Source organism: Macrotis lagotis, chromosome 5 (assembly GCF_037893015.1).
Source record: "Macrotis lagotis isolate mMagLag1 chromosome 5, bilby.v1.9.chrom.fasta, whole genome shotgun sequence".
In the NCBI taxonomy this organism is placed as follows: domain Eukaryota; kingdom Metazoa; phylum Chordata; class Mammalia; order Peramelemorphia; family Peramelidae; genus Macrotis; species Macrotis lagotis.
The window spans coordinates 21,157,292-21,184,652 of NC_133662.1; the positions used below are offsets into that span (position 1 = coordinate 21,157,292).

A 27,361-nucleotide genomic window follows, 5' to 3' on the forward strand; every position below is an offset into this window, starting at 1 on the left:
ATAAACTAATTAACCTTAAAAAAAAACCCCAAAACTATAGTAACAAGCTGGTATGAACCCCTCTTAGTATTCTCTTGTAGGGCAGGCCCTCTTACAAAAATCTGGTGTAGTGGGCAGGACAGTCTGCACCCTTACAACTGTCTAAGTTATTCACTCCATTAAATTTTATCAAAACTTCTCAATATAAGTTGCTAGACACACAAGGTCAAGAGACCGGTTGGAGCTTGTGCTCCACTGGAAGATCTTTTTTTTAGGGTTTTTTTTTTTTGCAAGGCAAATGGGGTTAAGTGGCTTGCCCAAGGCCACACAGCTAGGTAATTATTAAGTGTCTGAGACCGGATTTGAACCCAGGTACTCCTGACTCCAAGCCCGGTGCTTTATCCAATACGCCACTACGCCACCCCTGCACTGGAAGATCTTGATAGGACTTAGTCACCTCCCTGACTTCAATCTCCAAATAGTTGGAGAAAGTTGGTAAAATGCAGATAAGTATGAGGCATTAGGCCAAAACATACTGATAAGGCTTATTCTGGAAATGATTAATGATGGAATTTTAGGAAAAAGAAAAAAAATTAAAACATAATGTAGCCAAGATTAGAAGGAAAACAGCAAACTGGAAAAAAAATTTTCCAGCAGGTTTCTCGGATAAAGACCTCAATTCTCAATTATATAGAGAACTGAGTCAAATTTATAAAAATATGAGCCATTCTTCAAGTGACAGTCAAAGGATATGAACTGGTAGTTTTCAAATGAAGAAATCAAAGCCATACAAAAAATGTTCGAAATCATTATTGATTAGAGAAATTCAAATAAAAACACTTCTGAACTACCAAAACTTATCAGATTAGTTAATATGATAAAAAAGGAATATGATCAGTGTTGGAGGGGATGTTGAAATTCGAGACACTAATGCACTACTGGTGGAGTGATAAACTGATCCAACCATCCTGGAGAGCAATTTGGATCTATGTCCAAAGGGCTATGAATTAACAATACCACTATTAGGGTCTATACTCCCAAGAGATTTTAAAAAGAAAGGAAAAGGACTTTTATATAAAAAAAATTTATAACCCTTCTTTTTGTGGTAAAGAATTGAAAACTGAGGGGCTGCCCATCAACTGGGGAAAGACTGAACAAGTGATATGATTGTAAAGGAATATACTATGCTAAAAGAAATAAAAGAAATGATGAGCAGGCTCATTTCAGAATCTGGACTTATCTGAACTGAAGCAAAGTGAAATGAGTAGAACCAGGAGAACATTTTACACAGTAATAGCAATTATGTACAGTGATCAACTGTGAATGACTTAGCTATTTTCAGCAATGTATTGATTCAAGACCATACTAAAGGATGTAGGATGAAAAATGCTATTATCCACCTCTGGAGGAAGATGGAGTCTTACTTTAGCCCGAAACACACTATTTTTCTTGGGGTTTTTTGGTTTGTATTTTCTTTTGCAAGATGGCTACCATAGAGATATTTTGCATTCTTACACACGAATAACCCATATAAAATTATTTGCAATCTCAAGGAGGTGGAGGGAGAACTTGTAATTTGAAATTTTTTACAAGTATTAAAACTTGTTTTAAAATTTCTCCCCTTTCTGTAGAGCTGACAAATTGCCCATTATGTCTAAATCCTGTCCCCATTTTGACTTCATTTTGGTTAAAAAGAAAATAGTTTTTACATAAAACAAGTTTAATTTTTTTTTTAAATTCTCTAGTTCACTACTGTTCTATTAGAAACCAGGAGGGATGTGAATTCAAGGAAGCCTTGAAGGATTTGTATGAACTGATGCTGAGCAAGATGAGCAAAACCAGAAAAGAGCTGAAGCCTAGGTGACTCCCTCCATAAGGCCACATATGTGGTTTGCATTAAAATGTAACCTCCATGAGGGTGGGCACCTGTTTTTGCTTTTTTTCTTTGTATTCCTGGCACTTAATACAGTGGCTATCACATAGTATCTGTTAAAATGTCACACAAACATCTTTTAAAGTTTATTCTGAATTATTAAAAAAAAATTCTCTAGTTCAACTCTCTTCATTTCAATTAATGATGAAAATAGACCTAGAGTCAAATGACTTGCTCAAGACCTCAAAACAAGTGAATGGCAGATACAGTTCAACTGCTCCTAATATAATGCTCTTCCTAGTAAGATGGATTCTAGGGGCCCCCATAGGGCATGAAACACCTGCCCAACTCCCAAGATGAACCCTTAGGAAAAGTCTTTGAACTATAGTTATACAAAAATGTCTAATCCCTCAGATGATCCTTGTATAATTGCTAGGATTTTTATATACTCCTCAGTAGGAGTATACACATACAAAGATCTCCATCGTCCCACATCTGTCTTGACTTTGTAACTTGCTACTTACCAAGATATTCTTTCTACTCTTATCAGATCAATTATATCATTGCCCTCTACATCATTTGCATTAATTCTGATAGTTAATGCACTTTAATTGCCTAAAATCCTGTCCTGCTTCTTTGAAAGTCTATCACTCTAGTAAAGACTTCTTTTCAAGAATATTTTTTCCTGACTCACTCAACACTTTCCATAACTTTGTATACAGTTTGGAATATATGATCTAGGTTCTTGTTCTCTGTATGCCTTGTACCTCCAATAAGACTATAAATTACTCAAAGACAGGGAATCAAGTCTCTTCCTTCTGTATCCTTTAAAATGTCCAGTCCAGTTCTCTGAACACAGCATGTGTCATAAAGAAACACTTGAGGAATAAATTAATACTTAATGTGGAGCTTAGTCGGATCTTAAGAGTCTGATCTGAAACTGAGTTAGTCTTCAGGGCTTCAGGTTTGTGGTTCTGTTTATACTGTTTATTTACCTGCTTAGAAATATAGGCTTTTAGGGTAAGAGTCTTCCATTTTATAGATGGACAGAATAAGTAACCAATCCTTTTCTCACAGAAAGCTTATAATTCTAAAATCATAACTAATGGGATTCAAACTACTTACTTCTTTATCTAATGTTCGAAACATCTGGTTAATCACACTTTCTGAAAAGAAGGTCATGGCATCCCATTGTACAAAAGAAGGTGAGAAGATTGAACATAGGCCTTCTCCAGTCCTAGCTGTATAAAGAGAACAGGGCAATGAAATATCTAATGAATAGTCAGGGAGCTAAGATATCATCTAATCCAAATTAATTTTACAGATAAACTCAGTATAACACGTTTCTTTTCTTCTAGAAGTGTCTGGCATATAGTTGGTATCTAATATTTGTTTACTGATTGCTTATGTTTTACAAGCAGCTGATTAACCCAACATTTGGGACTTAATATAATCAAAACTTAGTAAGTCTTTGGATTTCATCCTTTAATATTGAAATGTTATTTTTAAGTTAAAAAAGCTAATAGGTCTTAGCATGAGTTCTATTTATAACAGTAACCAATCAAGGTAAAATAACAAATTACTAATTGGTTCAACAACCAAAGGAAAATTAGAATGAACATCTTAATATCCACTTTCCAGCTCAAATAAGTTTAATATTTAATGGTGATTCATATGCTTTATAAAAAATAACTTCTTTCAAATGAGAATATGCACTAAGCAATTTACAACTTTCATGAACCAATCAATCAAAAAAACACTAAAATAGTCAGCTACTATTATTACCATTAATTACTTGTAGGACAGAGTTGTGGATATTAGGATGTTTCTGCTCTCAAATGGATTCAAGTTTCAGTGTAGAAACATCAGATAATTTTGACTGGAAAGGAATAACTCTCAGAATGGTATCAAGGAATAAGAAATTCTATTTCTGAAAATGTATTTTAACATTCCCCAAAAATTGTACTTAAGGGCTGGGTAGGAAACACTAGAGGTAACCCAGAAGAAACAGTTTTAAATTAATGTTTTCCTTGTCATCTGGGCACTAATATTTAGCAATTAAAAAAAAATCCTTATTGTTTAAAAGCAAACTTACAGTTCATTGGCCCAGTATCCACAGGTGTTGACAGCTGGTATTTCAACCATTCCCCAGCCATCTGAAAACCAGTCTTGGGATCCAGGCGACAGGCCATCCTTATCACCTCTCCCTGCTGAGCTCGGAATGCTGCCAATGAATGAGAGAGAAATCAAACCTGGGTCCCAAGAAGAGTTAAGCTTGGGTTGTACAGATGCATACAGAAGATTATTTACTGGGTTCTTTAAGTGGAAGACTGATATTGGTTCCCTACTTTTAGTGTGAAATTTAGGGCTCAAGAAAGCTGTGATGAGAATTTAGAGAGAGCTTCCTGATAAAGAGCCCCAAGGTCTTAAAGTGTGACAAAACATAACATAAATATTATCTCAAGGCTCTTAAAAGAAAGATATTCCATAATCACTTACAGTTGAAGAATGCATTGAAGTCCTCATCACTGTCAAAGTCAAACTGAGAATATTCACAGCTAGCGCTATCTGTTTTAGAGGGAAAGCCGATCTGAAAGAGATATCAACCCAGGGGTAGGGGTTGAAAATAGGCATTATGAATTTTGATTCAGCCCTCTAAAGTCATAGAAAAATGTTAGTGGAGAAGCTTGAAAAATGCTAGATCTTATGGAAATGGAATGTTACAATTGTGAATGAGGGGAGGCATGTTGCCTTCAAAAACTACCAACCTACTATATCCCAAGTCTAGAAAGTTCTTGTCCAGATCTGAGGTCTGAATATCAACATTCTTTTCCTGGTTCCTCAGGAAGAATCCTACCCAATGTTCTGTTTAGTGCCCTTGACTATAAATTTAAAACTCAAGGTTAATTTGAATCAAACAAAGAAGGAAAGAGGAATATATTCCATCTCAAGTACTAAACTAAAACTTAAGGAACAAACCCAGGATTATGTTTCCCTTACAACTTGTTGAAGGTTTCTAGAGAGACCTTAAGCTTGACTGACCTGGATGTGTATTCTTTACAGTGGGGGAGGGAAAACCTTTGACCAGAAAAGCACCTTCCCTGGTTCTTTACCATGTCAAGACCAAGAAAATCAACTGCTAAGTGTTCAAGACTAACAATCCCAAGGGGGGATGCTGAATATTTATGTACTGAAGCAGCATAAGCAATCTTTGTCAGAGATTCTATAGTGACACTAAACAGATTGGCAAAAGTTCCATGAGGAACTAGGAAGATGTTATTATAAAGGGAAGTTATTTTGGTTCTTAATTAGTTCCAGTGAAAAATCTTATGTCTTTATAATTATGTCTACAATCAACAAAGTCACATTACTATTACATACCTTCACTAAGTTAGTCATAGAGGCACGGAGATATTTGGGGATCATTCCTAAAAGCAGAGGGTCTCGGGATAAGATTTCATGCCGGAAAAGGGCTCCCCAAGTGATCTGAGTTGATGATCGCAGAAACTGAAGAAAAAAATTAAAAAGCCTATATGTTGAAGAGAACCTGGAATCTATATGGCCATCTGAATTTTTACCCCTACACATATTAAAAAAGGTTTCCATTAAGAGACTTATTTTTTAGCTCCTAATAAAGGCTCTAGACTCTTAACAAGACCTTACAGTTATTATTATTACTACCATTCTACAGTTGAAAAAAAATCAAAGCAGCAGCTTATTTGTGGTCCCATCAGACATGTTTGTTAGTAGGGTTTGAACTGAGGTCTTCCTGACACACAGCACATCTCACTTAGTATTTTATGTAACAGGAGGTGATCTTATTTGTTTTTTTGATCTTATTTTAAATATGAAGGTGTAACTGCTAAAATTATAAAATATAGCATAAGATGTTTTACACGCTGAACTAAGGAAGCCAAAATATAACTTATATTAGGAACTATCAACTCTGTATTTTCTGTCTTCATCATATTACTTACCTGGCTTGGATGGGTTGTAAAAGCCAGAAAAGACTCCAAGAATTTTCCAAGATTGGCTGGTGTCTCAACATCACAATCAGTGCCCTGTTGGGAAAATATGATTTTGAAGGCTACTAACAGCAAAAATACCATAACAAATCTAACTTCAAATTCCATAAATATAGTTAAAGAATCAGGTAAAAACTTATCTACTAAAAGCTAGAAGAAAATAGAAAACTCTAAATACAGATAAAGTTTCAATTTTCCAAGCTTGATTCATTCTCATCTCTGTCTTAGCAGTTAACCATATCATTTAACAGTTCATACCTTATGGTAAACTATCTCAACCCCTTTTGAATTAGAACAAAAACACATTATTAAGAACTAATTAATAAAGCCTTCAAGAATCCTGGATTCCAACATTAAAGTCCAAAAGAAACTATTAATTCCTTATTTCCCACAAAATAAGTTTTATTCACTTGCTCAGCCTATAGCTTTTATTTCCAAGTTAACAGGCAATAATACCACTTAATCTAATGAATATTCTTTTCACATATTAGGCTTTTGTGTTAATGAGGCCACAAACAAGGAAAGATTATATTACAGAGACCACTGCTTTAGAAAAAGTATTTTGAGGCACTTAGGTGGTGGATAGAGTACCAGCCTTGGAGTCAGGAGGACTTGAATTCAAATCTGACCTTGGACACTTAATAATTACCTAACTGTGTGACCTTGAGCAAGTCACTTAACCCTATTGCCTTGTAAAAACCAAAACCAAACAAACAAGTTTTTTTTATATTTTACAATCTTAAAGAATAGTAACTGTAACTTAATTTATTAAGGCATAATTGTATAAGAATACTACTGTATATAAATCAGCATAATCATAAATTATAATTGTATAACATAATGATAAAATTTTGTACACTACCTGTTCATCAGCAATATGTTAAAAGAAATCCTTAACTCAAATTCTATTCCAGTCAGTCAAGTTCAGATTAATGGCTAGAACCAGATAAAAATCAAGGGAAATAATCTATAAGCCTCTGTCACTGATAGCATCACTGAATGCTCAAAGGGTGGCAAGTGCTTCAGACTTCAACAATCCTTGCAGAATTCTTACCAGTAAGGCACACAATTGGCTGCCTAAAGCACACAAGACCTGACAAAGCCTCTTCAAGAAAACATAGTGTTTTTCAACCAGACCTCCACCGTCAGCAGTCCTAAGAGGGAACAGATGAAAGAGAGCCTGAGTTAGGACCGAGGGATTCTTTATTAGACAAACATAAATGGAAGTGACCATTTCTTATATCTCCTTATATTTATATTCCAGGTAAGATAAAAATGTTGAAGGAAAAAGAAATAAGCCATTTTGTAAAATATAACCACACTTCTCAAAAGGCAAGTCTATCCATTATATTCTCTAGTTTTAACAGTCAAAAAATTATTACTTATTTTTTCATTCAAAAATGATAATTTGGGGCACAGATCTATAAACATTACAGTTACACTTAAAATACCGGCTAATAACCAGAGAAGACTCAGAGACATCTGTGGGAGAGGGAAGTTGTGTCAACTGAAAATCACAAAATGCAAGAGACCATGGGTGAAATCAGACTATTTCTGTATAACATTATATATTACCAAAGAATGCTAAAGGGATGATATCTAATTGGAGTGGAAATTCTTTTAAAGTCTCATAGGAATTAACAGTGACAACATGAATTGTTAACACTTCAAAAGTCCCTATCTTTTGATTATTTTTCTTGACCCTAGAAGGTAGAAATAGGAGCAGTGGATGAAAACTGGAGAAGCAGATTTCAAAGCAATATACATTTAGATACAGGTGAGTTGTGGAAAAGAAATATATATATATATATATATATATATATATATATATATATAGAGAGAGAGAGAGAGAGAGAGAGAGAGAGAGAGAGAGAGAGAGAGAAGAGAAGAGAGAAGCATCTGAGGTTCTTTCTGATTCTTTGATTTTCTGCATATCATTATCTGAAGCAGGTAGACAATGGATAGAGCACTGGGTCTAGAGTCTGGGATGAGATCAAACTTCCAATTCAGACACTTAATAGCTGGGTGATCCATGGATGGTCACTTAAACTACCTTTCTATAAGGATCAACTAAGTTTAAAATGCTTTTCATAGGACCTAGTACATAGTAGGTGCCATATTGTATGACAATAAAACACTCTTTGGTTTGTTAAATGATTTAAAAAGTTTTAACCTTCCCAATTAAATTGACCTTTTCAAAGAGAGGATCAGTATCTTCCACTTCCTATCCATCCCAAAAAAGATCCAGTATAAGGTTCTGAACCTAATAGACACATAATGTGATTGACAAACTAAGGTGAAATTTGTACTCATGACATCTCATTGAGATCACCAGACAACTAACTGCTGGTCATCACTGGCCTAAAACAGATAAGTAATGACAAATAATGACAAATGACAATTATTAAAGCTGATTTTCTGGTATTAAATACTGACTAGGATATTTCTGGTTTATCAAGTTTAAAGTTATCTGCTAAGTAACTTTGAAATATCACTGAAATCCAATTAATTTATATTAATTATAAAAAAAAGTTAACCCACCTCACAACCCTGAGAAGCAGGCCAAGGAATTGAAACTGGAATTCTACACAATACCATGTAGATCTCAAAGATCTTTTTAACTCTCCAAGAATTTCATAAAGGGGGCGGCTAGGTGGCCCAGTGGATAGAGCGCCGGCCCTGGAGTCAGGAGTACCTGAGTTCAAATCTAGCCTCAGACACTTAATAATTACCTAGCTGCATGGCCTTGGGCAAGCCACTTAACCCCATTGCCTTGCAAAAATTAAAAAAAAAAAAAAGAATTTCATAACACTGGAAAAGAATAGAAGGAAGCAAAGTAGTCCTAGAGAGTTGCAATTTAAGATGAGATCGTGCAAATGCTAAAAATCAGGCAGAACACTGATATGATAAATGTGCCCTTCCCCGATCCCTTGAAAAAATTTATATTACTTGTCTCTTCAGTCACTACTATTATGTATGAGGAAAAGAGTTACTGAAGACAATCCTTTGATGAGTCTGTAAAACAAACATGAAGATACATGACTCCATTCTTTGGATCAATCCCCAAAGCCACCAAGAGGCCAATAAAGGAATAGAGGATACAAAGTATAAAAGCCATGAAGAAATATACACACCAAGCAGTACTGTACTGTAAAGAAAATCAGAGGTAATAGAAAGCTAATTTCCAGCAATCAATTTACAAGAATGTTGAGTACTGTCCGTGAGAGCCATTTTTTTGTTTGTTTTTTACCAAAATACTGGCCATTTTGTAGATGAATTGATAGCATTTGGGTGGGAAGGATTCATATATGCAGGATCCCAATAAGGAGAGACCAATAGCAATGAACTTAGAAAACATGTTTACAAATTTTTAGATACTTACTGAGCAGCAGAGAGTATATAATGCATGGCAACATCTCCAAACAAGACCATTAAAGGCTTTCGGTCTTCCAACCTACCCTAGACAAAATCAAGGGAAACATAGGTCAAAATAAAGATGTAGGTCAAAATATGCCATTCTTTCCTATTATCAAAATCCTCAAAAACCTCACTATTTTCAGTGCATTTTAACTGCACAAAAATATAATGCAACAGGATTAACCAAGTACTGGGTTGATGGTAAAATTTGGTTTAAAAATTTAAGATCTTTATACCAAGTACACTACATACTAAGCAAGAGAGCTAAAAGATCATCAAAATTAACTTTTAAGATGCAGTTAAGCTCTACATGACAGCATTAACCATAGTATTTAGCACTGCCTACCAGTGAAATATGATTCAGAGCTGTTCTAAAATGAAAAAATAAGCAGTGTAGCCTGGAAAGATCATTCATATTCTGACAACTGACCTCCATAAGGAAACAAGATGATAACAAAGAAAGCAACTCTCCTCTAAGGATGCAGTAGGAGACGGGTTTAGTTCAGCTCTGGATGCCTCTAACCAAAGAACACTTTCCCTTAGATTTATGTTCCTCAAACTATCATCTCCCCTCATCTGTTTTTAGGGAAAAGACTATATTTACTTTAGTCATTTCTCCATTTACCTGAATTTCTGACCTTAAAATCTGCCTCCCTCTCACTACCAATTGAGAACACAAGGAAAAAAACAGATCAAAACTCAAAACATTAAAATTGTACAGTCAATGAAAATAAATTTCCACATTGACTACATCCAAAAAAACTGTTCATTCTGCATTCCAAATTCTTCATTTCTAGCATGTTTTATTACTAATTATGATCATTACACTGATGAGTTCAGCTCAATGGTACTCCATTTATTCCCAATCTTTGCTACATCAAAGTGAGATGAGATATATAGAATACACACACACACACACACACACACACACACACACACACACATTTAGGACTTCCTATGCTTAGGATTAACTTTTCCCTTAATATGCTCTCATGTCACTCCTTCCACTACAACATGCCTTCACTTTCCAATTAAGTGAAATGTATTTCTGCAGCTAATATTGTTCCTTTGACCAGCTTAAGATGACAGTAAGGTTCAAGTGTCACCTGCTCCCTCCCACCTTCCTTCCTTCCTTGGTCTTGTCTACTTCGAGATTTTTTTTTTTGTTATATTTTAGATTTTTGCAAGGCAAATGGGGTTAAGTGGCTTGCCCAAGGCCACAGAGCAATTATTAAGTGTCTGAGACCGGATTTGAACCCAAGTACTCCTGACTCCAAGGCTGGTGCTTTATCCACTACGCCACCTAGCTGCAACTTCAACACTTTCTATGAGCCTTGTTGATGATAAGATTCAGATACGTGTATCATCTTCCCAAACCTGACTATAAGCAGTTTATTTTTTTAATCCGAGTGCTCATTCATTTTCACTTTTTAAGGTTACTCAGAACTACTGTGTTTGGTCTTCAGAGTTTTTATGTAGCATCTTTCTCATCAGAAATGTTTGGAAGTTTAATGTCTGTCCCCCCACTTAAGCATTATGCTTTGTTTTTCTGAGTAATTCATTCTTGGCTGTATACACTTATAACTTTTATCTTCTGTAATAATATATTCTAAATTCTCCACTGCTTTATGGGGCAGCTAGGTGGGTGGCACAGTGGATAGAGCACTTGGTCCTGAAGTCAAGAGGACTTGAGTTCAAATCTGAACTCAGACACTTGATACTTTCCAGCTGTATGACAGCCTCGAATCCCAGGCAATCTCCAGTTGTGATTTCTATTTGGTCACTGGACCCAGATGGCTCTGAAGGAGAAAGTAAGGCTGATGACACTACATGGCACACCCTCAATCAAATCCAATTCATCTACTTGTCATTTTTTTTTTAATTTGGCCATTTTTTCCAGCCTGTGTCTGGACTTTAGACTTGATGTCAGAACTGGGCTCCTGGGTCAGTTTGGTCGTTGCTTTGCAGAGAGTACTGAGTGTTACGTTATTCTAGGATCTGAGTCAGGCCGAGACCTGGAAGCTTTCATTGTTTCAAAAATGATCTGGTATAGGTCAAAGTCTTATTTGCTGCCTCTCTGATTTAAACTCTACAAGATCTTGACCTGGACTCAATCCACCAACAGGTGGGAAAGCTCAGAGTAAGAATCATAGTTTTCTCTTTGGTTTGGGATTCCTGCTCTGCAGGCTGAGCTAAATGCTGGAAATGAGATCTTGCTCTGCCCCTGAGGTCTTTCTAGTGTTTTTAAGAGGAGTGGGTGTTGTATGTTGCCAAAAAGGGTTTTTTGGTTGAGATAATCATTTCTGTTGATTTTGTTATTGATATGATCAATTATGCTGATAGTTATTCTAATAAAGAATAGTAGTAGTGTATAATAAAGAATAGTGTAGTGGACAGAGCACTGGCCCTGGCAGGAGTACCTGAGTTCAAATTTGGCTTCAAAAACTTAACTGGTCATAATGTAACAGATCCTGGTGATAAATTACTGTAATCTTCCTTTTAATATTTTCTCTCAAATTTTTACATTAATATTCATTAGGGAATTAGTATATAGTTTTCAGTTTTCATCCTTCCTGGTTTAGGGTATAAACCTAAAGCAGGGCTATCCAAAATGTAGGCCCCCGAAGTGCAATTTTAATGCAACCCCTGTGGGTTTATGAAATGCTTTATAGTGTACAATGTGGAGCTACCACAGAGCTTTCACTAAAATGGCAAATCAAGCTGAGCAAGATGAGAAGAACCAGAATATTGTAAACCCTAACAGTAACATGGGGATGATGATCAACATTAATGGACTGGCTCGTTCCATCACTGCAACAGACACAATTTTGGGGTATTTGCAATGGAGAAAACCATCTGAATCCAGGGAAAGAATTGTGGAGTTTAAACAAAGAACAAAGATGTTTACCTTTAATTAAAAAAAACCCATTATCTTATTATGTAATTTTGCTATCTCTTATGCTTTATTTTTTTCCCCTTAAGGATATGATTTCTCTCTCATCACATTCAACTAAGATCAATGTATACCAATGTAAAGACGGACAGACTGCCTTCTGTGGGGGATGGGGGAGGGAAATGAGATTGGGGGAAAACTGTAAATTCAAATTATAATAATAATAAAAAATGGCAAATCAAAATATATTGTCAATACAAACTTTTAAAAGTAAGGTTGAACAGCCCTGACCCAAGGGAACATGGTAGGACTACTTTGCCTTTACTTCAAAATGGTTTGTATAGTCTTGTAAATAATTATTTTTTAAATGTTTGGTAGAATTGTGAATCTGTCTGACCCCAGTGATTTTTTTCTTAGGGAATTTATTGATGACTTGTTCAATTTGTTTTTCTAAGATGGGAAAAAAGTAATCTATTTCATCTGTTAATTTGAGCAATTTAGAATTGCTTTAATTTCAAGTTCAATGGTAAAAGCCTTTTCATTTTCATTTCACCACTGGCAATGTTTTTTTTAAATTAAATTAGCCAATGGTTTATTTCATTAGTCCCCCCCCAATAAAACCAATTCCTAGTTTTATGAGATCAATGGTTTTCTTACTTCTAAGTTTATAAATCTCTCCTCTGATTTTCCACACCTGTTATTACAAAGCATGGTAAAAGCCTGGGTTAAGTCTGAGATTTTATCTTGTCCTGGTGTATTCTGTATGTGATAAAGTGCTCCATACATAGGCAACCCTGACCAAACCCTATCCCCAATGTCTGCAAACTTCTCTGTCTCCTCATGTTGAGAGATGAGCTAGACAAATGACTCACTATAACTTTTTCTGCATGTCCTTATCATGATCTGGTTTGGTGAATTTCTTAGATATGTGTGAAGGAGTTTTATGGAAGGTTTGGCTGTTGGCCATCTAGATTCCATTTGTTTTCTCATCATTTAATCTCCTAAAGTACCAAATTCCACCTCTTTGTCTTTTATCTCTTTAATACAATATTCTCATCTCTGTTCTTAAATACTTCCATTCATTCTAAACAACAGTAATATCAATGGAAGTGTTATCCTACTAAAATTAGTGAATTGAAATCCTTTTTTTTAGGTTTTTTTTGCAAGGCAAACAGGGTTAGGTGGCTTACCCAAGGCCATACAGCTAGGTAATTAGTAAGTGTCTCCAGGGCCCGGCCGGTGCTTTATCCACTATGCCACCTAGCTGCCCCTGTAGTGGTTACTCTTAAGAATTTCAATTCAAGGGGCGCCTAAGGTGGTGTAGTGGCTAAAAGCACCCACCCTGTAGTCAGGAGTACCTGGGTTCAAATCCGGTCTCAGACACTTAACTGGATCTCACTTACAACTCTAAGGAGTAACCAAGGCAGGAATCTCAGATCCAAGTGGAGCTTATGATTCTGTGGCTCTAAGGCAGCAGATATTTCCTGATATGGCAGAATCCAGAAGCATCTGTTCTTGTTCAGCCTTACAACCTAATTCAGGAACATGTGTATTGCAAGCTTCCAAATTTCCAGAATGGTTGGATGAATTCAAACAATAATAATAATAATAATAATAACAAATAACAACAGCGAACTAGTAGGGACATAGCCAAGATGTGTGATTTTCCTCTTTTTTTCCATGTTTGCTAAGTCTGATGGGTATAAAATGAAAACTTGAAGTTGCCTTAATGTCCATTTTTCTAATTAATGACAAGAGCAATTTTTCAAATGGTTATTGAAAGTTTGAATTTCTTTCTTTGAAAACTACTTATTCATATCCTCTGACAATTTATGGATTGGGGAAAGACTCTTTTAAGTCTTAATTTCTGTGAATCATTTCCTAATAAAACTTGGATAAATCTACTGTAAAATATTTTTCAGCTACATTTTTGCTACATTTACAAAACTTAAGCTTTATATGATTTAACTTGTCCATTTTTTATGGGATTCTATCACCAGTTGAGTCTTGAACTCTTAAAAAGTCTCAATTTTCAAAAAAGGACTGGAAATATTTGCATGAACTAATGCTGAGTAAAGTGAACAGAACCAAGAGAACATAATATACATTTACAACATTGTGTGGGATCAACTATGATACAGACTTAGCTCCACTAAGCAGTTAACTGATCAAGGACAACTCCAAGACTTGTGATAGAAAATGCCATCCAAATCCAGAGAAAAAAACTGTGGAGTACAAATGCAAACCAAATCATCCTATTTTCACTTTTTAAAAATTTGTTTTCAATATAAAGACTGACAAATTGCCTTCTGTGAGGGGTGGGGGGAAGGAAGTAAAATCAGGGTTAAAATAGTAAAACTCAAAAATAAATAAAATCTTCATTAAAAAAAGAAAAAAAAATTGTTTTATGTTTTTTCTTCATGTTTTTTTCCCTCCATTAGTTCTGATTTGTCTTTCACAATGACTAATATGGAAATATGTTAAATATAATTGTACATGTATAACCTATATCAGAATTTTTGCTCTTCTGTGGGGGAGAGAAGGGATACAGAAAACTCAAAATCATAAGTGAATGATTTTGACAAAAAGACGAGTATCGAGAACTTTCTTTGCATGTAATTGAAAGAAATGAAATAAAAAAAACCCCCTAATTTTGCCAGACTGCTATCTAGTTTCCTCAATAGTTTTTGTTAAACAGCAGAGTCCTTTTCCCAATAACTAGGGTCTTTAAGTGAAATATATATACGTGTGTGTGTATTTAAGATTTCTGCAAGGCAAATGGGGTTAAGTGGCTTGCCCAAGACCACACAGCTAGGTAATTATTAAGTGCCTGAGGACAGATTTGAACTCAGGTACTCCTGACTCCAGGGCTTGTGCTCTATCCACTGTGCCACCTAGCCACCCCTGAACATTATTATTTCTGTATGATGTGTCTCTAATCTGTTCCAGTGATCCCATCTCATTTTTTTAAGCCAACACCAAACTGTTTTATTAATTACTCCTTTATAGTAGTAATAGTCCTGACAACCCTTTCTTCTCACTTTCCCCCTTCATTATTATCTGCGAAATTCTAGACCTCTTATTCTTTTATATGAATTTTAGAATGATTTTTCTTCTAGGTCTGTAAAATATTCCTTTGGGTACTTTAATTGGCACTGCACTGAAAAAGTAAGTTAATATAGGTAGTAGTGTTGTCTTTATCTTTTCATGAGGAATTAATGCTTTATCAATTATTTAGATCTAAATTTCTGCAAAATGATTAATATAAATTCCTGGTGCATCTTGGATACACTTATTTTATAGCTTCCTGGCTATTTTAAGTGAAATTTCACTGTTTAACTCTTCCTGCTGGGTTTTCTTGGTAACACAAAGGAATATTGATCAATTATGTCAACTTGTTTCAATTTCAATCTATTGGATGTATGAAAAGGGCAGAAATTTATGACCAAACAAAAATTATAGCACATAATAAATTGTAAAATGGATGACTTTGACTCTTGAATTAAAAAGGTTTTGCACTAATAAAACCAATGCAGTAGAGATTTGAAGGAAAACAAGGCTAGGAAACAATTTTCACAGCTAGAGGTTCTGATAAAGGTTTCATTTCTAAGTTATATAGAGAAATGCATCAAATTTATAAGGTTACAAGTCTTTCATCAACTGAAAAAAGGTCAAAGGATTTAAACAGGCAGGTTTCAAATGAAGAAATTAAAGTTATATATATATGTATATGTACACACACACACACACACACACACACACACACACACACACACACATATATAATCATATAAATGCTCCAAATAATTACTGATTAGAGAAATGAAAATTAAAACATCTATGAGGTATTGGACTGGCTTAGATGACAAAAAGGAAAATGGACAATATTGGAAAGATTGTGGGAAGACTGGGACAATGATGTACTCTTGGTAGAGTTGTGAATTAATTCAACCATTCTGGAGAACGATATGGAACTATGTCCAAAGAGCAACAGCAATTAATACTAGGTCTATATCCAAAAGAAATCTTAAGAAAGTCCCATATATTCAAAAATATTTTTAGCAGCTCTTTTTGTTGCAAAGAATTGGAAACTGAAGGTATGTCCATCAACTGGGGAATGGCTGAACAAATCATAGTATAGGAATGTTATGGAGTTATGGAGTTTTCCCCCCAAAACAGACTCTGATTGGCTACTTTGTTCATTTTTAAAAAACGTTGTTTTTTCCTTCCTATTCCCATGGTTTTCTTTCTTTTTTCTTAGTCCTAATTCCTCATACACAAAATGACTAATGTATAAATATGTTAAAACACAAATGTACATGCACAACTTTTACCAGACTGCTGCTGAGGAAAACTGAAGAATTGCCTATAAATTGGGGAATGACTGAACAATTTGTTATATGTGAATGTGATGAAATACTGTTCTGTGAGAAAACATGAGCAGGTAAGATTTCAGAAAAACCTGGAAAGACCTCCATGAACTGATGCTTAGTGAAATGAGCACAATCAGAAAAACACTTTGCACATTGATGACAACATTGTGTGATAACCAACTATGGATGGATTTAGCTTCTCTCAGCAGTTTAGTGATTAAGGACAATTCTAAAAGACTTGTGATGGAAAATGCCATCTATATCCAGAGGAAAAAACTACGCAGAGTAAAGCATACTATTTTCACTTTAAAAAATTTGTTTTTTCTTTCTCACGGTTGTTTTGGCTCTTCTTTCACAACATGACTAACATGGAAAGATACTAAACATGATTGGACTGTATAACCCATATTATATGACCTGTTGTTATTGGGGGAGGGAGAGAGCAAAATGCTTAACTCAAAAATTTTACCAAAAAATGAATATTGAAAACTATTCTTTACATGTAATTGGAAAAAATATTAAAAAATAAAATAAAGGTTAATGGGATGCCTGTTCTTTTCCATCTCCATCTCCATGATCACAAACTTAGCATTGTCTACTTTTATTCTGAAAGTGGTTTCCTTCCCCTTCTTCATTGCATTTTTTTTTTGGCAAGGCAATGGGGTTAAGTGACTTGCCCAAGTCACACAGCTAAGTAATAATAAGGATCCAAGACTGGATTTGAATTCAGATCCTCCTGACTCCAGGACTGGTGCTCTATCCACCATGCCATGAAGCTGCCCCTCTTCATTACTTCTCCAACAGAATCCCTTACTGCTCATTTTTGTATTCTAATAACAAAACATTTTTAATCCTTTTCTCTCTCTCTTTTAAAAATTTTAATTACTTAAGGCAATTGTCCAAGCTCACACAGGCAAATCATGTCTGAGGCAGAATTTGAACTCAGATCCTCCTGACTCCAGGGCCAGTGCTCCATCTACTGACCCTCAGCTGCCCCTAATCCTTTTCTTTAACCATTAAAAATATTAAGAATTCTGAGAAGACTTTTGTTTCTTATAAATAATCATTAAAAACAGGTGTGCCTTTTAAGTTTCTCTTGGCAGCTACATTTTTATTTGAAAACATTTAGTTCAGGTCTTTTTATCAGGACTACTTGGAAATCTTTCATTAATTGCTTATTTCCTTCCCTGTAGTCTTTTGCTTAGTTTTGCTGAATAGACTATTATATTGTTTGGAAACCCTCATCATTTTGTAATATTGTCTTCCAGGCCATTCTGTCATTAATGTTAGCAGCTACTAAATCTAATGGGATTTGTATTGTGGCTTGTTGATATTTGAACACCACTTTTGGTTATTTATATTTTTCCTTTGCCCTGGATGCTCTCTATTTTGGCTATGACATCTAATGTGTTCATCTAATTGGTATATTCTATATTTACTTTTCCCTCTGAATCTAAGCATTCTGGACAGTTTTCAATGAAATATGATATATAGTTTTTTTCCATGATCATGACTTTCAGATAGTCCAGCAGTTTTGTTTTAAAATTTTGCTGTATTTATTTTTGACTCACTGAATTTTATTCTGTATGTTATAGTCTAAAATTCAGGGCATTCATTTCTTTGGTGAGATTTTTCACCATTTGTTCTAAAGGTGTCCTTGCCATCCTTTCCATTTTCGCTTTTCCTTTCTGTACCATGTTTCTTATCTTCCAAGTACTCCTGTAATCCCTATGGGATTTTTTCCTTAGAAAGATTCTACTTGGACTTTGAGGCAGCTATCCTGTTCAGGATGTATTTCTGATTATCTTCTCCAATATATTTTCTCACGGTATTAAAAATTTTTCTATGGTTTACTCATTTCATCCCTCTTACTCTCTGAGTAATTTGAGGATTAACGCAAGGATGAGGGAGGGCACAGATGCAATTGGATCAAGTTGTGAAACTGAATAGTAGCAGAGCTTCCTTGCTTCTTAGTACAAGAGGGATTCTGGGACTATTTCTGTACTAGGTTCTATACTGGAGAAGCCCTCTTGACAGAAGACTCTAGGGTCTTCTACTACTACAGTTTCTGACTGAATCTTTCTCCCTTGCTGCTAGATTCCGGGGCTAATCATATGCTAGGTTTCAAACACAGGCTTCAGGGAAGATTTGGGCAGGATTTCTCCTTTCTCTTTATCTCCCTATTAATATGTGAACAAATTATGTTAAATGTGGTGACTGTATTTTTTTTTTTTTTTAGGTTCTTGCAAGGCAAATGGGGTTAAGTGGCTTGCCCAAAGCCACAGTTAGGTAATTATTAAGTGTCTGAGGCTACATTTGAACTCAGGTACTCCTGACTCCAGGGCTGGTGCTCTATCCACTGTACCACCTAGCCACCTCTTGTATTTTCTTTTGAATATGTTGACTCAGTTTAGGTTTCTAGGAATGCTTAGAAATTCTCTAGTCCACTAAAGGCTCATTTCCTCCCTTGTAGTATTATACTTAGTTGTGCTGAAATAGACTATTCTTGGTTGTAAACCTTCATCACACTTGCCTTCTGCAATATTATATTCCATGCCATTCTGTCATGTATGGTGGCAGTCCACCTGTGCTGTGCTGGACCCTCTTGGAATGCTGAGGATTCTCTCTCTAGCTGGACTCCTGTAGCCATTAGGTCATTTGGATGCTGCTATGCAGTATGGACCCACCTAGGATCAAGGGCTGCTTGCATTCCACCCTCAGCCTACCCCAGCTTGTCCCTGGGTCTCCAAAGAACTCCCCGGGGTGGGGTCAGGGTTGGAGGGGAACGATCCCTCTGTGGATTCCTGAGGGTAGAGGATTATAGAGGTGAAACTTTTTATTTCTTTTCAGAATGGTTCATTTATAAGTTCCTCTGGGATGTTATTGGAAGTGGGGATGGATATCTGACTGAAGCATGAGAGAAAACTTCTCTATATTCTATCATGCTGTTACAATCCTCCATGCATTGTCCATCATTCATTCTCTATCAGAGCAATTCTGTGTCCTTTGCTGATTCTTTTCTCCCTGATGCCTTGAATGTGTGTTCTCCCAAGGTTTTGTCCTTGTCCATCTTGCTCTTTATATAAACTTGCCTGGAGTATCACATTGACCCCCATGGTTTCAATAATTACTTATATTCAGATGATTCCTCATTCTAGAGCTGAGTCTCAATCTCGCAGTTCTATTTGCTAATTGGGCCTTGAAGTCCAATAGACACCTCAAGATCATATACGTAAAAAATGAACTCACCTTCCTTACAAAATCCAATTTTTATTACTTCTATTGATAAAACCAATCATCCTTTTTAGTCACTCAAATTTAGGATAGTTATATTTAATATCTTTCTCATTAATATCCTATCAACTGCCTAAACCTGTTAATTCTGTCTCTCAAATCAAACCCTTCCTTTCCACTCCTACCACCAACAGGCTAATTTAGGTTTCATCATTTCTGGTCTGGACTATCAGTAAAAGACTGGTTAACCCCCCAATCTCTCCTTATTCTAACCTACCCTTTATCCTGCTGACTTGTCACTTTTCTAAGGCATCGTTCTTATCACTTCATTCTTTTGCTGAAAAACACTAAGTAGCTTTTTATTGTCTAACAAGTTAAGCTCAAACTCTTTAGTTTGGCTATTCATAGTCCTTCAAAAATCCTTTTCCTCTTTTTCTGTTTTCAGCATTCTGACCAAATGGAATTATTTATCGTTTTTGATGTTCTTTTGTTTTAACCTTTGTACAACTAAGATAGACATCTTTCTGTCCTCATTTTCCCTTTCCCTTCATCTCTCCTTTATCGCAAGGTTGAGTTTAGCTGACATATCTTTCATAGTCTCTCCTATGTCTTCATCCCCAAGCTGAAACTTATCTCATCCTACTTGAATCTCCTATAGAATTTGAGTTTAACCTCTTTTGAAATTACAGTAAAATTATTATTCTTTTTATTTTTATATACATACCTTATATGACCTATTAAGGTTGTTGTAAGTTCCCTGAGGGCAAAGCCTACTTTATTTCATCACTGTAGTCCCAGTAACCAATACTAGGTCATAGTAAATACTTAAAAACATTAGAAAACTAGGAAACTACATACCTTCCTGCTGACTGCAATTAGGAGACATTCAGCTGCTCCTACTTGAAGTTCAGGTTCATTCAGAAGCAAGCATAGCATCTCCAGGAGTTTGCAGTTTTCAGCTGTAATGTGGTTCATGGCCACCCAGTCAATGTAGCCTGCCAGGGTGTTGAGAGCTGCTATCCCCACCCTGCAGTTGGCCTGGGCCTAAATGGGTAAATAAATATGTAGATGTAATGGTGTTCTTCAATTAACAAAAGGGCTCTTCCCCCTTCTTTTATTCAAGAGCATTTTATCTCAAATTCTCCTTTGTCTTCATCACACTACCCCTTATTGTGAACATATTAGATACTTAAATGCAAATATATATATATATATATTTATTTTTCCTGCCTATAAGCTCTTTGGAGCTATGTTTTTCATCTTTGTAGTAACTTCTTTACAGAGTAGACTCTATGTTCACTAAATTGAAGGATCAGAGGTGAAAGATAGATAAGCCTTAGTTACAGCTGACCCTCTACTCCTAATTTTACTTGAAAAAGATTTTTTTTTCATTTCTAAAAGCTGGACCAGTCACATGGCAGGGAACTTCAAAGTTTTTCCTCAAATACAAATACTTCTCAAATAGTGGCAATTTTAAGACTTCAGTCTATAAATTCCTATTTATATTTATAAGTTTAAAGAAGCAGCTATATGTGTGATTTACTTCTAATATAGACTGCCCAGAAGACTGGCCAAAGACACCGTAGAAACCGTGGTCTCCATTGTTTAAATATTATCTATCAAAACAAATACTAAAGAGTTTTGCTATAAGAACTTTAAGCTGTTTCCTTATACTCCTTACCTTTGGCTCCTGGGAAGTATCTGTTTTCTGGGGAGAAGAAAAAAAAAGAATCCAGTTCATCCCAGTAAATGATTGTGTAATACTGAAGACACATATATTTGAGAAATTTTGGAATAAGAAGTTTAAAATCTAATTTAAAAATTTACTCTTCATCCTCAAATTAACACCCTGAGAAATTAAAGTCTTTTGGAGAAATCTGGAAACAAAAACAGGATTATGGTAAATTCTAAAACATATTCAATTAATAAGTATTATTAATATAATTAAGACCAGTAGTTTTTATTTATTACAGAAAGATAATTTCATTTCATCATAAAATTTTCCTCAACTTAACGTCCTACACTTACTTCTAATTCCGTGTAAGTACTTTACACATACAAAAAGCACTCTGGCTATGAGGGATATTAAGAATAGAAATGAACTAGGGTTGTAGAAAGGCAACCAGGAAAAGACAGTATTTAGACAGAAATGGGATATACTCTGGATGAATAAGATATATGTATATATATATGTGTATGTATATATATATGTGTGTGTATATATATATATATATATATATATGTATTGACATGACCAAAGGAAAAATTAGTTTTTATATGAGTGTAGTTTTGTTATATAGTTTTGTTTTTTATTTCTACTTCCTTTTAAAAAAAGATAATGAAAGGAAGACCAGAGGGAATTATTGGCAACCAGGACAGTTTTGAAAAGTTGCACGATGATTTTATTATATTTTTAAAAAGAAAAGCAAGCTCAACAGGCACTATCTGACTCAATAGACAAAATTTCATAAACAATCCTCTTTTGCTTTACAACATATACAACATAAACAGTCATTTTATCTAATGTTTTTATTTCATTTGTTTGTTCAAGTTCAAGATAAAAAAAAGATGCTGACATATGAACTTAATTCTGAGGAAAGTCAGAGATTTTAAGAGGCAAGAAGTGAATGCATTCCATAATATGGGGCAGAGGGAGGGGCACTCTCCAAAGGCATGGAGGTAGTAGATGGACTGCTGAGCTCCAGGAATGGATATGTAGAACTTTGGTTGGTATGCATAGTGCATGAACTGGACTAACATGGAATGTAGACCTATGCCCATAAAGCTATTAAACTGTGCATATCCTTTAGCCAAGCAATTACGATACTAATTCTATGTCCCAAGGAAATCAAAGAAAGAGATAAAGGACTCATATCTACAAAAATATTTACAGTAGCTCCTTCTGTGGTGGCAAATAATTGGAAATGGATGAGATGGCAATCAATTGAGAAATGACTGAACAAGTTATGGTAAATGAATATGATGGAATATTATTGTGCTGTAAGAAACAATGAAGATCGAGATAGCTTCAGAAAAGCTTGGGAAATCTTGTATAAACTGATATAAAGTGAGCAGAACCAGGAGAAAAATGTGCATGACAGCAATATTGTAAAGATAATAATTTCTGAAAGACTTAGGAACACCACAATTTTAAAGAACTTATGAACATGACATCTACCTCCCATTAGAGAGTTGATGGGCTCAAAAGTAAAGACTGAAGCATATTTTCTTTATTCGATCATGGTCAATGGGGAAATTTGTTTTGCGTGGCCATACATATTTGTAATGGGTTTTTTTTCCTTACCTTCTCAATGGGGAAGGGGGCTGAGAATTACCTGGCTGATTGTGTAGAAGATGGATTGAAAAGAAAAGACTAGAAACTTAAAGCCCAATTAAGAGGCAGATACTATGATTCAGGTTTGCTGATGGGTCAGGTAAGGGCTGAGTTAGTTATGAGTCATTTGAGTGGAGAGAGGGGGAGGATGGGGGAGATGTGGCAATAGAACTCATGCGGCTACTTGAATGACTGAATATAGGTTGGATGACTAAATGGTTCATGGTACTCTCAAGGAAGTTTGAAAGAGGTACAAGTTGAGTTGGGGAAAGAAAGTAGATAATGATGTTAAATTTGATATGGGGACATTCATCCTTAGTAGAGTTGCATCTAGTAGTAATAAGGGACCACAGATCAAAAGAGATTACAGTTAGATATATAGAGATTAGTGACTCTATGAGAGCTGATGCAATAATTAAAAATGTGTTAAGAGGGGCAGTTAAGTGGCACAGTGGATTACAGCACTGGCCCTGGAGTCAAGAGGACCTGAGTTCAAATTCAACCTCAGACACTTATTACCTAGCTGTGTGACCTTGGGCAAGTCACTTAACCTCATTGCCCTGCAAAAAAAAACAAACAAAAAAAGTGGATAAAGAAGACCTAGAAGTTTTAGAGAATACCTATAAGAGGGTGGCAGGAAATATATGAGGATCCAGCAAAGGAAAATGAGAAGAGATCAGAGAGAAAGAATCAGGAAATAACAATGTTTAAAAAAAAAACCACATACCCCAAACCTAAATGAGACTACTAAATACGTGGGGTGACATTAACAGTATCAAAAGCTACAAGGATGTTAAGACTGAAGACAAAAAAAATCTATTAGATTTAGCAAATAAGAGATGAATGGTTCTGGAGAAAGCATTTTCAGTTGAATGTCAAAGTCTGAAAAATTGCAAACGGATGAGAAATAAAAGGGAGAAAGGAAGTACAGACAAGATATACTTATTCAAGCACACACACACACACACACACACACACACACACACACACACACACACACACGTGACAATAGCTTAAAAGGAAAGGCACAATTCAAGTGAAGGTTTTTACCCCCACTCTTTTGGTTTTTTAAGTTGGAAGACACTCAAAAATTTGTAAACATTACACAAGAAAAAATTCCAGATCAGCAAGAGAAGATAGGATACCTTAAATGATAAGCAGAATTAAGATCAAAGGCTTTTGCAAAGGGTCACTTCAGTCCAAAACTGGAAAATAGGCAAGAGAGAATGGGAGTTTGTAGAAGAGGGGAAAAGAAAAGTTCATGACAGATGGCTTCTATCTCTCAGCAAAAAATCCTTTCATTCTCTTTGGTGTTTACTCTAATATTCATCAGCCTTCTGCTCCACCACAAGACTAGAGAACGTAATTTTGAAAAGGTAAACTCAAACAGAAATATCCACAATCTTGGAATGTCTGAAAACCATTGGCCAAAGCTGAATAACACTGAACTTGAAGGGTGAAGTAGCTTACCCCTGGATAATATATTTTAAATTTTTGTCTAAAATGAAACAAGTTCCGCATTCAATAAATTTCATCTCTCTTTTCTGAGGCTCTTCATCTTGCAGTCTCCCTCTGGCAACCTCTTCTGCCCTGTGTGCTTCTCCCTCTAGTTGGAGAGCTCCTCCTTAAGCCTCCACCCAGGACTTCAGGCTCTTCTCTTTCTACCTTTTCAACTTTTACTTGAACTTTTCCTTCATTAGAATGTAAGCTCCTTGTAGGGCAGGGACTATTTTTTTCTATTTGTATTTGTATTTCCACTACTTATAATACCTGGAACATAAGAAGCACTTAATACCTATTAATTCACCATCAAATGCATCTTCAAAATTATTCCAGCATGTTGTTAGTATAACAGAACACTGCAGTGAACAAGAATAACTTCCATATAATACTCAGTCACTATACATTTAGAGATGAAATACCTTCTTTCTGATGGTTTGCTAATTTATCCAATCAAAAGGATTCCACTTAGGGCAGCTAGGTGGTACAGTGGATAAGAGCACTGGCCCTGGAGTCAGAAGGATGGACTTGAGTTCAAATCTGGTTTCAGATACTTAATAATTACTTAGCTGTGTGACTTAAGTGAAAGTCACTTAACCCCAATGGCTTAAATAAATTAAATAAAAAAATTACCCATTGAAAAATATCCATTAAACCAAAACCATCCAATTATATGTCTGAGGCTATAAGTAAATTTCTCCCCAGGAACAAAATAAGCCTAGATTCATAGTTCACTACTTGTTCAATTTTTTTTTTTTTGGGGGGGGGTTGCAAGGCAATGCAGTGAGGTGACTTGTCCAAGGTCACGTAGCTAGGCAATTATTAAGTGTCTGAGGCATGATTTGAACCCCGTCTCCAGGGCTGGTGCTCTATCCACTGTGCCACCTAGTTGCCCCGTATTTGTTCAATTTTGTAGCAAAAACTACACTTTATTGGCTAATTGCCAAGGAATACTCAAGTCAACAGATCACACCATTCCCATTCTTTTAAGTGTGGTTAAGCCTGAGAAAATAGAAAAAAACAGAACTTAGTCTTAAATGTCTTCTCCCAAAATATTACTTTAAAACTATGGGGTGGGGTGGGGGGGAAGCAGCTAGGTAGTGAAGTGAATGAAGTGCTGGCCTTGAAGTTAGGAGGACCAGAATTCAAATTCAGCCTCAGATATTTATTAGCTATGTGAGCCTAGGCAAGTCACTTAATCCCTACTGCCTCAAAAAAACAAACAAACCAAACCTTTAGCTTACAGTCCAAGGTATCTGGAAACTAAATAAGATGCAATGCCAGGCAATGATATAACAAAAACTAAGCTACAAAGTTCTTCTATAGGAATCAAAGCAAAAAAATCAGGATAAATGATAATATTTCTCACTGTCAAATGATGAACTTTTAAATAATAAAATGTCAACCAAATATTAGATGTCTAATTAAAAGTACAGTGCTTTGCATGCAAAAGGTACCTTAAGGTTGTTGGAATATACACCTTTACAGGAAAGTCTAGGATTCTTTACTGAAAAGGTAATGGATCTCTTCTCCCATCAATCCCACAGTCTGGAAACTAAATTTTAAGTCATTTCCAGTTAGAGCTGGACCTGAGGCTCAGAGAGATTAAGTGATTTCCTGAGGATCACAGAACTACTAAGTCTGATTAGAATTAAAAATCAGGTCCTCCACACCAAATAAATTCTATCACTAAACCTTTGCCTGAGACACATCTACTAGATAGTTTATTTTGTCTCAACGTAAGGTTTTTATTTTTCTTATCTATCCTTAGAGACTGTAGCCATACAAGTTTCCCCTGAATAACAAGACTTTTTCACTGGCTGCATCTCTGCAAAAAAGGGGATTCCTCTTACCATTCGCCGATATTTGTTCACATTCTGTTGAAGGGTATTAAGCAGAAAGCTGAAGATCTTTTCCATGTTCTGAGTTAGTGTTTGCTGGATATCTCTTCTTCTCTGAGGGGGTAGTGTTTGAAAAGTCACCACATCCTCTGCCAGTCGAAGAAGGATGAACATCACCAGTTCTGTCTGTGTTTCCTATACCAAAACAGACAAATCAGTTAAATTCACTAAAATGGGATTTAAACTACCACTGTTAATCTGAAGTTTTGGAAAAAATATAATAGACTAATTTAATATGTTAATCATATTCTTCACCATACAAATTCAAATGAGTTACAGTTGCTTTCAAAGAAGACCTTTCAGGCACTAAGAAATAAATGTGGGTTGTTTCATACCCCTTGTTTGGAGAGGGTGTCCAATTCTTTCAACATGTCAGGCCAATGCTGGGGCCATTCCCGCTTGATCATTTCCACCACAATTCTAGATAAAACATCTTTAATGTGGCTTTCTTCCTCCAAAATATTTTGAGTTCCCTAAAATAAAACCAATATATACATAAAACCTTTTTAGGAATATCACTAGACAATAAAAGTACAGAAAACATAGAAGCAGGGCTACTTTTTACTAGATAAAAGAACAAATATGTCCTGGTGTTTGAAAATTTTTTGCCATTACTACTTTTTTTTTAGGTTTTTGCTAGGCAATGGGGGTTAAGTGGCTTGCCCAAGGCCACAACATCTAGGTAATTATTAAGTGTCTGAGACCAGATTTGAACCCAGGTACTCCTGACTCCAGGGCTGGTGCTTTATCCACTGCACCACCTAGCCACCCCCTGACATTACTACTTCCTACAAATTCATGTGATGGTCATCAAATAATAGCTGTCACTCAG

The 27,361-nt window shown here is 35.5% G+C and overlaps 1 protein-coding gene across 2 annotated transcripts in view; it reads right to left on the reverse strand.

The window, feature by feature from the left end:
• XPO5 (exportin 5) overlaps nt 1-27,361 on the reverse strand; it is a 61,508-nt gene that overhangs the window by 30,928 nt on the left and 3,219 nt on the right. For both annotated transcript variants that reach the window (XM_074237035.1, XM_074237034.1), the window contains exons 4-14: nt 26,865-27,002; nt 26,482-26,664; nt 21,476-21,502; nt 20,653-20,838; nt 9,260-9,336; nt 6,932-7,031; nt 5,830-5,913; nt 5,234-5,359; nt 4,352-4,442; nt 3,948-4,076; nt 2,978-3,093 (exon numbers count right to left, since the gene is read on the reverse strand). In XM_074237035.1, the coding sequence (XP_074093136.1) occupies nt 2,978-3,093; nt 3,948-4,076; nt 4,352-4,442; nt 5,234-5,359; nt 5,830-5,913; nt 6,932-7,031; nt 9,260-9,336; nt 20,653-20,838; nt 21,476-21,502; nt 26,482-26,664; nt 26,865-27,002 (1,257 nt within the window). The remainder of the gene's footprint in view (nt 1-2,977; nt 3,094-3,947; nt 4,077-4,351; nt 4,443-5,233; nt 5,360-5,829; nt 5,914-6,931; nt 7,032-9,259; nt 9,337-20,652; nt 20,839-21,475; nt 21,503-26,481; nt 26,665-26,864; nt 27,003-27,361) is intronic.